The sequence below is a fragment of the Perognathus longimembris genome, chromosome 15 (genome assembly GCF_023159225.1).
Source record: "Perognathus longimembris pacificus isolate PPM17 chromosome 15, ASM2315922v1, whole genome shotgun sequence".
In the NCBI taxonomy this organism is placed as follows: domain Eukaryota; kingdom Metazoa; phylum Chordata; class Mammalia; order Rodentia; family Heteromyidae; genus Perognathus; species Perognathus longimembris.
In genome coordinates, this window is record NC_063175.1 from 7,929,865 (window position 1) to 7,941,875 (window position 12,011).

The 12,011-nt window shown below is 42.3% G+C and overlaps 1 protein-coding gene across 8 annotated transcripts in view; it reads left to right on the plus strand.

Annotated features, from left to right (window-relative positions):
• The window catches only part of Ptprm (protein tyrosine phosphatase receptor type M), a 767,348-nt gene that overhangs the window by 674,544 nt on the left and 80,793 nt on the right, over nt 1-12,011 (plus strand). For all 8 annotated transcript variants that reach the window (XM_048363182.1, XM_048363174.1, XM_048363176.1 and 5 more), the window contains one exon: nt 2,741-2,777. In XM_048363182.1, the coding sequence (XP_048219139.1) occupies nt 2,741-2,777 (37 nt within the window). The remainder of the gene's footprint in view (nt 1-2,740; nt 2,778-12,011) is intronic.

Here is a 12,011-nt window from a genome sequence, read left to right on the forward strand (position 1 = left end):
AGTGTTTGATGAATTTCCAGCTAAAGGAGTACATGAAATCAAAGGGAATATCGCAGAGGAGGCCATTAGAGCTAAACCTTCCATAATGGTAGGTAGGGAATCAGTGGTAAGAACACATTACAACTCTAGGATGATGTGGGCAACGCTCTAAAAAAAACAACAGAAATACCGATGGATGAGTCCTAGTTTTATTTTAACTGAGAGAATAATCAGTTCCCAAGTCTGTACCTGTTATAGGTCAGCTATGGTCTGGATACCAAGTTTAGAACTGTGAAGAGATTCTCATTAAAAGCAGAACTTCCCCAAAATGAAGAAACTCTTAACCTGAGAGACTAGATGTTCTAATTGGGAGAAGTAGGCAATAAATAAAATAAATAATCCCCCATGATAGGCCAGAAGGCAGTAGGTACTGTGGAGAACACTAAAGCCAAAGGACTTGTGACGTTTGGAGGTGATCAGTAACTTTGAATATAGTAACTGAAGTCTGCTGCTTCTACTACTAGGATGACTTAGAAGCAGAGATGAGTGGAACTGTGTACCCATCAGGGAGCAGCAGCCTGACCAAAGGCCTTGCTGCAGAGAAGGCCTGGTAGATTTAAAAGAAGGGGAAGTATTGATACCTGCTGTGGAGTGAAGGCTTTGGGGGAAGAGAAAGGAATACAAACAGTGACACAACCTTCGCCTTTCAGTGTGTGACATGGGAAGTCATTGGATTTGAGCAGAGGTCTGGTTGCCCAGAGGAGAATAATCTGGGTGGACAGGAGCCGAAACAAGCAGAACTGCTAGATGGCAGTGGAAGTAACCTGAGGAAAAGGGTGGTGGCGTGGTCCACCTAGAAAAGGGCGGGGAGACGTGGAATCTACACTGGGGGCTGAGCTGATGTGATCTGCTGACAGATTGGTTCCTGTTGTGAGAGGAAGAGAGGGATCACTGATTCCTTAAGGAGAGTGGATTGCCCTTTGTTTTACAGTGACTCCGGGTAGAGCATGTTTAGGCAGTCCTTAAGAAGGAAATGAGTTCAGTTATATGTATTGAGGTATAAATATTTATTAGCTGCAAAGTAGAAGTGTTAGGAAGGTATTTGACACACATCAGGATTTCAAGGAAAAGGAGTAGGCTGGAATAAAAATGTAGGAGTCATCAGATTACATATGGTATTGAAGGCCATGGGACAAAATCAGATGACCAAGAAAGTGAGTACAGACCGAAAAAGAAAAAGCCAAAGGATTGAGCACAGCAGAAACTCATCCCCTGGAACCAAGTAAGTAAAGTGTTTTAACAGCATTGGAAGTTTTTATGCAGTTGGCAGGTCACACAGGTGAGGACTGAGAAATAACCCTGGTGTTTAGTTACACAGGCCATTCATTGGCTGGGTGTGACTTCTGTTTATCACAGGCATCTCTCCTGTCTCCTTGATTCCTTATTGAGCACTGGACTGGACATGAAGAGCAAATAAGTCAAAGGTCTTGCCCTGATGGAACTTATCTTAGTAGTGGAACTTAGCAGGTAGAACTTAGCTAAGTGGGAAGTGAGTTATTATGTAAAGAAATCTACTAAATATTGGTCACAATATGTGTGTGCATATATATGTGTATATATATACATATATATATATATGGCAGGTCATTTATATGAAAGAATGCATTTGCTAGCCAGGCTCCAGTGGCTCATACTTGGTACCCTAGCTTACTCAGGAGGCTGACATCTGAGGGTCACAGTATGAAGCCAGCTGGGGCAGGAAAGTCTATGGCACTCTTATCTCCACCAAAATAGCCAGAAGTAGAGCCTCAAGTACTAGAACACTAACTCCAAGCAATAAAGCTCAGGAACAATATGCAGACCCTGAGATCAAGTCCCAGGATTGGCAAAAAAAAAAAAAAAAAAAAAGAATGCATTTGCTTTTGTTGTTCATTGACACTGATTTTTAAGAGCAGAAATAATTAATATAACGGTTGTCTTTAAAGATTTGTATTTTCTCTCCAAGTTCCTTTTTGTCTGTTTCCTGCTTTCCAGCTAGCATTGGGTACCGCATATGATGTAATCTCAGGAGATAGAAATGACAGTATTAAGGTCCATCATGATATAAGGTGCTATTGGTGTAATTTTCTCTCAGTTGGCTTTATCTTTTCCAGATACTTATCCTACAATGTCTTTGCTACCTGCTTTCTTCCATTCCAAATTTCTTCTTTCCCATTTCCAGCAGGAGCATGATTAAAGGAAAAATATCTTGTGGAATTTGTGCTTCTTTAAATTCCTGGCCCTGGCAATGGCATCATGTCATGGTGTTAGCAGTGCTTAAGAATGGTTCTGACTATTACTATTGATGTAGCTGTCCATGCTGATATAAAAAGATATGTTAAGCCCTTGGCATGTTGCCAATAACATCCCAAACACAAATGAAACACTCTTACACATTCTCAGGCAGTTTGCACCTTAATAGGAGTTGTGGTTGTGTTATTTCAGAGGATCCATAGTTGTTAGTATTTATTGCTCATCCATCATCACCTAGCCAGTGTACCAGTGTGTGATTAAGTTACTTATGCCACCCATGCAGCATCACAGAGGTTATATTTGATGCACCTCTGCTGATTAAGAAAAACTCAGTGGTCCTGGGTCTGCAATTTAAATTTCATGTCATGCTGGTGTTTGTAAGCAGGGTCATTTCCACAGACTTAGCATGTAACTCCTATGCTACTTATTTATTTTACGTTTATCAGATATTTTTCTCATTTATTTTTAGGGCTATCATCGACCCAATCATTACATTGCTACCCAAGGTAAGTTTATTTTGCTTTGATGTCTCTCTTTGGTTGCTCACTTGCCATTCTCTATTATTTTTCCTGTTCCTCTCTTGAAGATGTCACATATGCAATGTATTATAGTTCTAGCCATCAATCAGTATGCCTTATTCTCCCATCAGAAGGGTGGGCAGTGTAATCATTTATTTAGAACTTCATGTTATGCCCAATTGAAAGAAATGTGTTCAATTCACCATTGAATTCTATGCCAGGAATGAGTCCTACTAAGGATAACTATGAGCTGACTACCCTGCACTTTGCTGGTTGCTGCAGGAATCCCACAATGTGTGGAGGGGGTGTGAGTTGAGATGACCTGGGTTTACTTGGGCAGGTACAATCCTAGGTAACTTCCGTGCGAGGTACTAGAAGATTGGTGGGAAACTATGGAACAGAAAAAAAGTGACTTTCTGGTGAGATGATTTAAAAAACAACAACAACAAATCAGCTTTATGGCTGAGGTGGGATTGGGAGAAAGACTGGTGAATGAACAGACATCGTGAGCAAAGACATGCAAGCAGGAAATTAGTACTCCCAGGTGGAAACCATGAAGGAGTCCTTTTGATGATAGGAAACCAAAGGAAAAGTGGACGAAATGTCGAGGAAGCTCGTGGTAATAGTTTTGGTATGATATTCTCTTCCTACCATGAGGCTAGTTCGTAATCTGTGAAGGATGAGGATCATAAGATGTGTTAGTGAGTCATGAGATGAGCTGAAGGCATGGTAAGAAGCAGAGAAGACCCAAGGAAGGTTGAATGGCATGCATTTTCTCCATGTTATTATGTCAGCATTATTTCATAAGCTTTTCAGTACTATCACAAAACACCTGGCATAATCTTCTCTAGAAAGAGGACAAGTTCATGTTGGCTCTCAGGAAAGAGGACAAGTTTGTGCTGGCCCTCAGTCCTGGAGGGCGGGGGTGGGGGGGGTGGGAGGTGTCAATCTGTGACCAGTCCACACATTGCTTTGGGTCTGTGACAACAGAACACATCATGGTGGGTACATCACGTGGCAAAGGAAGCTGCTTCCCTCATGGCAGGGAAGAAAAAAAAAGACAGATGCTCCTTGGACCTGAATGTCCCTTTCAAGGGCACTTCCTGATGACCTAAGGCCTCTCCTAAGGCTCACCTTCTAAAGGTTGCACCATTCGCAATACAGGCTAGCTGTGAATTAAAGCTGTGGGCTTTGCGGGGAGCATTCAAGATCCAAACCATAGCAGTATACCATTCCAGAACAAAAAGCAAGGACGTCAGTAGACCGTTCTTATCCGTGGACTCCACATCCACAGATTCAACCTTCCAGCAGATAACAATATCCGAGGAAAGAAATGTGTCCGTATTGAACATGTACAGCTTTCCCTCTGTCATTCCCTAAACAATATGGTATAACAACGGTTAGATACCATGTACATTCTGTTTGGTATTATAAGTCACCTAGAGATGATTTAAAATATATATGGAGGATGTGTGTAGGTTATATGCAGATACACCTTTATATAGAAGGGACTTAAGCTGCCATCTATAGATTTTTGCATTTGATGGGGTCTGGCACCAGTCCACTGAGGACAAAGCAATGGCTTATATTTGAAATGTAGTCAAACAAGGAAACATTACAAAGAAGGAACTGGGTTTTAAACTGTAATATTTATATAAGTAGCTGCATTTGACACTTCCCTGTGGTAGTTTTAGACAGCAAATCTTGGGGGGGGGGGTGGCGGGGAAAGGGCTAGATGTGTCCTTGTCCAGCCTAAAGCCCTCACTGCACCATGGGTGACACCACTTGTGGATGGGCGGCCCGCATCTCATGTCACCACCAAGGACTCCGTACTCAAATCAAGACTGCCTGACCTCCTCTGTGGCAGGAAGTCAGTCATGGTCCCTCCCCAGGGCACTTGGCTAACCAAATGCATGCTCTATAGAGTGCCCTGTGTGAACTGGCCAAGGAAACCTTGTATAAGAGCTTCCAGAATCTTGCAAAAGCACTGCCTGGCTCAGGCTAACCCATCAGGAACAGAACTGGACCCCTAGAGTCGGATCTTAGGTGCCACCCACTCAACTCACCAATGCCTTTAGAGGAAGTAGGCCTTTTGTTTAGCTTACATTAGTTATGGGGGGGGGGGGTCATTGTTACATTTCCACATACATTTACAATCTATCTCAATCAGTCTCACCCCCTCTATCACTCTTCCTGCTCTTCTTCCTCCCTTCCCAAGACAATTCCAACAGATTTCTTTTTTTTATTTCTATAGTTGCAAATAAGTTCTATTAACCATATTCACCCTCTTTCTCCTCCTTGTTAGCCCAGCCCTTCCCAGCAGTAACCCCCCTCCCAAGAGTCTCACTTCCATTGTTCTTTGAAACTCCTAATCATGGCTTTAAAGTATCCTAAGGCAGCTATCCTAACATCTCATCGATTATCATTTGAAAAGCTTGGTTTTAATAAGCACAGGGGAAAATTTGGTTGTAAAATACCCAAATGAACTTATCTATTCAATAACTTGATTAGCAGCCCATGTCGTCACAAATACCATGAACAGAAAGTTAAATCTGGCTGGAAGCTTTCAAGAGCATCTCTATCCTGATATAGTGAAGCAGCTAGCTGCCGTCAAGCTGCAAATCTACGCTCCCAGTACTTGATTCTCTTCATACCTGTCTCACTAAGGGAGATAATTCCTTGAAGGAAAACATCATTAGAGAAGAAAGAAAACACCAGTGTTGCAGAATGAGTGTAGTAATAAATTGCTCAGTACCCTTCTTCAGGAGCTTTCATAGGTAGCCAAGCAGTGGCAAAAATTTGCCTTTGGTGGAGAAGGTCATGCCATGTGGTAGCCTTTCCCAAGTGCAGGGTGGCTGCAGGCCAGACTTCTCAGCCTGGGAGCTCTTGGGTCACTGCTGGTGGTGCAGGGGACAGGGAAAATGAATGGATATCACGCAGGTATCGGGGCTGGGCACTGTCCCCGAGCTTTCTTTATTTGTGTAGGCCAGTGCTGTACTATTTGCCATAACTTCACTTTTAGATTTGTGTGTGTGTCTGTGTGTGTGTGTGTGTGTGTGTGTGATTAATGGCAATAAGAGTTTCACAGACCTTGCTGGTCAGGCTGGCTTCAAATTGTGATCCTTACATCTCAGCTGAATAGCTAGGATTGCTGGTGTGAACCACTGGCGGGCATGAACGAATATTTGTAACATTCAGACAAGACTTTGCATCAGTTTGAGAGTAATACATCCAGGCCATGACGTTTAGATTCAAAACCTCGGTAAATCTGAATCGCCTCTCTAATATTTGCCTCAAGCACAAATGATGGCTGTAGATGTTCCATAATGAAGATATCGGATAGTCTATAGTCATTGGCTGAACAGGTAGAATATGTTCATGGATCACCTTTGTTTAAAAGGGAAAAAAAAAAAAGGGCTGGGAATATGGCCTAGTGGTAACGTACTCGCCTTGTATACATGAAGCCCTGGGTTCGATTCCTCAGCACCACATATATAGAAAACGGCCAGAAGTGGCGCTGTGGCTCAAGTGGCAGAGTGCTAGCCTTGAGCAAAAAGAAGCCAGGGACAGTGCTCAGGCCCTGAGTTCAAGGCCCAGGCAACAAAAACAAAACCAAACAAACAAAAGGGAAAAAAAAAAACAAAAAACAGCTGCACACTTGTGAGTCATGCCTATAATCCTAGCTATGCAGGAGGCTGACATATGAGCCTTGTGGTTCAAAGCTGCCTCGGGCGGAAATTTTATGAGACTCTTATCTCCAATAACCACAGAAATCCCAGCAGCGGACCTGTGGCTCAAGTGGTAAACTGTTAGCCTTGAGCACAAAAGCTCAAGGACAGTGGCCCAAGCCCTTAGTTCAAGCAATAGGACTGGCACGCACGTGCACGTGCACACATACACAAAAGAAAAATACAAGTAAGAACATGAGGCCCTAAGTTCAAACACACACACACGCACACACACATGCATAAATCCTACAGCCACCTCATTCTGAAAAGCTAAGAAAGGAAGTGATAAGGTCTGACATGGAGGTACAAGTTTTAAATCTCTCCTTGCATAGATTTTCCTGTTTTGCAAAGAAATAATGCTCTAAAGATATATTCCCTATCTGAACCTCTAAAGCTACATGTCTAATTGGCAGACAACCAATTTTGCTCCCAAGAGACAGCAATGCTTTCATTTTTCACCAGGTTTCTTCAGTATACAGAATATATCATGAATTTATGTATTGAGTTTCCCCTCCCCCTCAACTACCTCAAATTTGTTGCTTTTTCTACTAGTGCCTGACTTGACCTTTGATGATAATATTTCTGCCAATTAAGGGATTCTGTTCAAGCCAGAGCCATTGCTTTTAATTTTTTTTCTCCCCTTCATCTACTGTTAAATTGTTTTTTGTCTGGAAGTTAATATATTGATTGCCTAATATTAACTTCATCCCATCTGGGTGACCAGACTTAACACAGTTGTAACATTCAAGATTTATGACTTAACAAATTAGAAGATCAAAGGAGAGGAAGTCCCGTCTGTTGCAGCTTAGAGTCTCCGGTGGACTGCTTTCAGCAAGGAACAGGAGAACGCAGGTAGGGGGCAGGCCAGCCCTGAACTGATGATCTATCTGACCATCAAGATACACCGTGTGCTGCATATTGGATGAAGAACATTTAGAACTGACCTTTCATAGTGACTGGAGAGGGCATCTGCCAGCCTCTCTTTGGACACCCAAGGGGCTCTGCAGAAATGTTATTTTAATTGTTTAGCTTCATTTTTAAAACTGACTTCAGGAGCTGGGTCTAACCTCAAGGTTTGTGTTCAGGCTAAAATGTGAGGATTGAGGTTTAAAACCAACTCTGGCAAGAAAGTCCAGGAGACTCTTATCTCCAATTAACTGCCAAAAGAAAGCCAGAAGTAAAGCTGTGACTTAAGTGGTAGAGTATCAGCCTTGAGCTGAAAAAGCTAAGGGACAGCACCTTGGCCCTGAATTCAGGCTCTAGTACACTCACACACACACACACACACACACACTTCAAGGGAGTCCTGCTTTAGATAGCTCAGAGAAAGACAGTGTAAGACAGTTAAAAATGAAAATATTCGGGCTGGGGATATAGCCTAGTGGCAAGAGTGCCTGCCTCGGATACACGAGGCCCTAGGTTCGATTCCCCAGCACCACATATACAGAAAACGGCCAGAAGCGGTGCTGTGGCTCAAGTGGCTCAAGTGCTAGCCTTGAGCGGGAAGAAGCCAGGGACAGTGCTCAGGCCCTGAGTCCAAGGCCCAGGACTGGCCAAAAAAAAAAAAAAAAAAAAGAAAATATTCATGGTCTGTAGAAGGTGTAGCTTGTGATCACAAAGTCCTTTGTTCTCCCTTATTTCTTTTGAGAGGGCATAGATCATTTTATTAATTTGTTGACATTTGCATTTTAATTGACACGTAAGAATCTCACACATTTAGGGGGTATAGTATAACATTTTAAAGCACATATACCCAGACATTTATCATTTCTTTGTGATACAAATATTCCAAATCAGACATACTAGCCATTTTAAAATATTTAATTGTTAGCCAAAATATCCAATGATTCACAGTTGTAATTCTAGCTACTGAGGAGGCCAAGATGTGGTTAGAAGCCAGCCTGGGTAGAAAAGTCTTTGAGACTCCATCACCAAAATAACCAGCAAAAGCCAGGCTAGAGACATGTTTTGAGTGATAGAGCACCAGCCATTAACAAGAAAACAAAGCAAGCATGTAGCCCTGAGTTTAAGCCCTGGTACAAATAAATAGAAAAGCGCAGTAGCCAGGTATAGTCATTGTACCCTACTATAGAACATTAGAAGTTAATTCCCCATGCTGTAGCTAAGTGGTAGAGCTTTGCCTATCGTGAACAAAGCACTGTGTTTGATACCCCATTACAGGAAAGAAACGTAGTTGTAGTCATTACACCTCTAAACCTCTTTCTTCCTCTAAGCAAGCCTTTTCCAGAGACACCTGGGTAGTGAAAGTCCTCTTTTACGAAGGTGCCTTGTGTGACATTCTCATTCCTCTGAACCATATGTTTAACTGATGAGATGAATCTAGAATTCCTGCCCTTTCTTTCTCAGTTATGCTGCTTCTCACTACCGCACAGTATAAAAGTCGATTTTCTATGCTGCAGTCCTATCAGGAAATGCCTCCTAATGAAAATTGTCTTAAATGTCATAACTTGAGCTGCAGACTGTGAGATCCGTACCTTTTACTCTTCCCAAGTACAGCTGCCTGAGGCCTACTTGATCATTGCTTTTTGTCTGATGTATTGGCCGTTAGACCAGGTTGTGATTTTGCTGTGGGAGGGGTTCTTTGGTTTCCCTCACTGCTCACTCTGGGCAGTACCTGTGGGAACCTAGGAACTGGGTGCTCAGGTGAGCGTGAGAGTAGAGAGGATCTACACTGTGTTCTCTGAGGGACTGCCCTGCCCCGAGTGCACTGGCTGTTACAGTTCCTCACCTTTGGGAACACAGCACTTCTTTCAAAAGCTGATGGAGAGGAATTATCATATGTGCACATACACACAGCATCTTAACCAATTTGAGATGTTTCATGGACACACATCTACTCCCACGCATGAGTTCTCAAGCTCCAGAGAACTTGGGTTAAGATCTTTGCTTCAGTCAGAAACTTAAAGCTACCTGGCAGTAAAATAGCATTTAGCATAGGCTTGATGAATCTACCTTTAAATAGGGGTGTGTGTGTGTGTGTGTGTGTGTGTGTGTGTGTGTGTGTGTGTGTGTGTGTACGTATATATATATTTCTTGGGTTAAAAAGGCATGGAAAGCCAGGCACCTGTGGCTCAGGTCTGTAATCTTAGCTACACAGAAGGGTGAGATCTGAGAATCACTTGAAGCCAGCCTGGGCAGGAAAGTCTCTGAGACTGTTGTCTCCAGTTAACCACCAAAAGGCCAGAAGTGGAGCCGTGCCACAACTGGTAGAGCACTAACGCTTTGAGTGAAAAGCTGTGGGGACTTCCCAGACCCTTAAAGTCCAGGACAAGCACGTGCACGTACACACACACACACACACACACACACACACGCACGCACGCACACAGACAGACAGAGAAACAAAAGGCATGATTTTTTATTATTCTGAAATGCATTTCTAAGAGTATTGAAGTCATTACTGATTTAGAGAAATTATCATTTACATCTTTATTACCTAACTTTTTACTGAACATCCCTAAAGTAGTATTCTGATCTTTAATATTTTGAACCAAGGTCAGTGAAGAGCTAGATTTTTTTTCTATTGTATGTTTTTAATGAGTGTGGGAGTTGCCTGTATGTTATTATTTTAAATTCATCCCAAAAGTTTGTATCTCTTCTCACTTTTCCACAATAATAGTGTTTATATTAGAAAACTCCCTCACTAATAATCAAGTAGAAGAACAGATTGTAGATCAGGCTCATTTCTTAAAAACGGAATATTGTAGAAATCTCATGTCTACTGCAGTCAGGGAGCCTGTCGAAGGTTTGTGCTGCCGCAGAGAAGTTATTTGAACCTCCTAAAAGTATTTAAGGTAGAGTTCTGGTCAATAGTACTGAAAGCCAGAATTCAAGTTCCTGTGTGCCAGTATTCATGTTTAGGTGCATCACAACCTGCTGTATTGTGAATATGGGGAGAGGGTGCCATGATTTGTCCTTACTTTGTAGATGAGGAAACTAAAGCGAAGAGACTCAAATAAGTGGCTAAGAGAGTTGTAACCCAACACAGGCCATTGTACTCCAGCATCACAGATCATTACCTCACTGTACTGCCTCCTAGCTTCCACTGTGGGGATTGCTTCAATGCACACAGCTGTGTAGATGACATGGTAGGGGGGAATGTCACCTGTGTGTGAGCTATTATTACTTAAAAGGGTCAGCCTGGCCTTATGATGAGAGAAGTTTCCCCTAGAGCTCCGCTGTCTGGACTCAAACACTGGATCCTCCATGTCTAACCTGTGTGGCCCTGAACAATTCCCCAATATCTTCGTGCATAAGTGAAGATAGTACCAGTAATCTTGTAGATGTGTCATATAGTTGAACCAATGTTTCTTACACAGTTGAGACAGTATCTAGTACCTACACAGATGCTAATTATTAAATATCGTTCTCTTTCACTGGCTTTAAAAATGTACTGAAACCACATAAAGGAGGTCTTATAGTTACTGATGTTCACATTTCAAAGACTACGTCATCTGTGTACATTGTCTTTTCTTCTGGCATGAACCTTGATTTCTCCCATACAAGTAAACCTGACCTATACATTCTTAAGAAGCATTGAAACAGTCCATAGAGACCAGCATGTGGATGTCTTTGGTCAGCCTGTGTCACCTGCCATTGACTCTGGGACTGCACATCCTGTGTGATGATGTTGAGTCCCACTGGCAGAGACCAGGAGAACGGATTTAGAAAGCTAGATGCCAGGTGTCCAACAGACAGCACAGCCCAACAGGGTCACAGTGGCCCAGAATCAGAGGAAGAGGCCTCAACCAAGTTTTGTAACCAGGTTAGTAGAAGAAAGAGTGCCAGAATTCATTCACTGATTTACCAACCACCAGGTACATAGACAACATGCAGCAGATAGTCAGTAGGAATGTAAGACTGAGGGACAGCATGAATAAGTAAACGAAAAAAGTGGGAGCTGCCAGAATGTTCCAACCAGGCAGAAAAAGGTATGTCATGCTAGCCAGTAAAGCACCTGCCATCCAGAAATATGTTGATATTATTATCTCCAAGTATATGGCTGTTTGTTTCTTTAGTAATTAATGGCTGGCCAGTCTTATTTTGGGTATATGTCTTCTTGAGCCCTGTCAGCAAATCAAGGTACCCATCTCATTAAACTGAAATAGCCCATCTTATTAAAGTAATTTTTGCATAGTTCCTCCCTGCCCCTGATTGTGCATCCTTAACCCTCATATTCCTTATTAATTTTTCTTTGTCCATCATTGGAAAAAGGGAAACATAACAGTGATTCATACAGAGCCTTGTGTTTACAGTGAAAGTAATAACAATGCAGGACAGAGATTAACGCTGGAAATGTGTACCAAGCCTCCATCGCTGCCTGACAGTGGAAAATGACAGTGGTCACTTCATCAAGTTTGCAACAAGCCTGTTTTTCCCTCTGCATTTCTTCTATGTATTTCATGTGGTGTGTGAAATTTTAATAAAGATTTTCATCAAGATGAGTGGGGTTTATGGTTTCCCTGATCAAAAT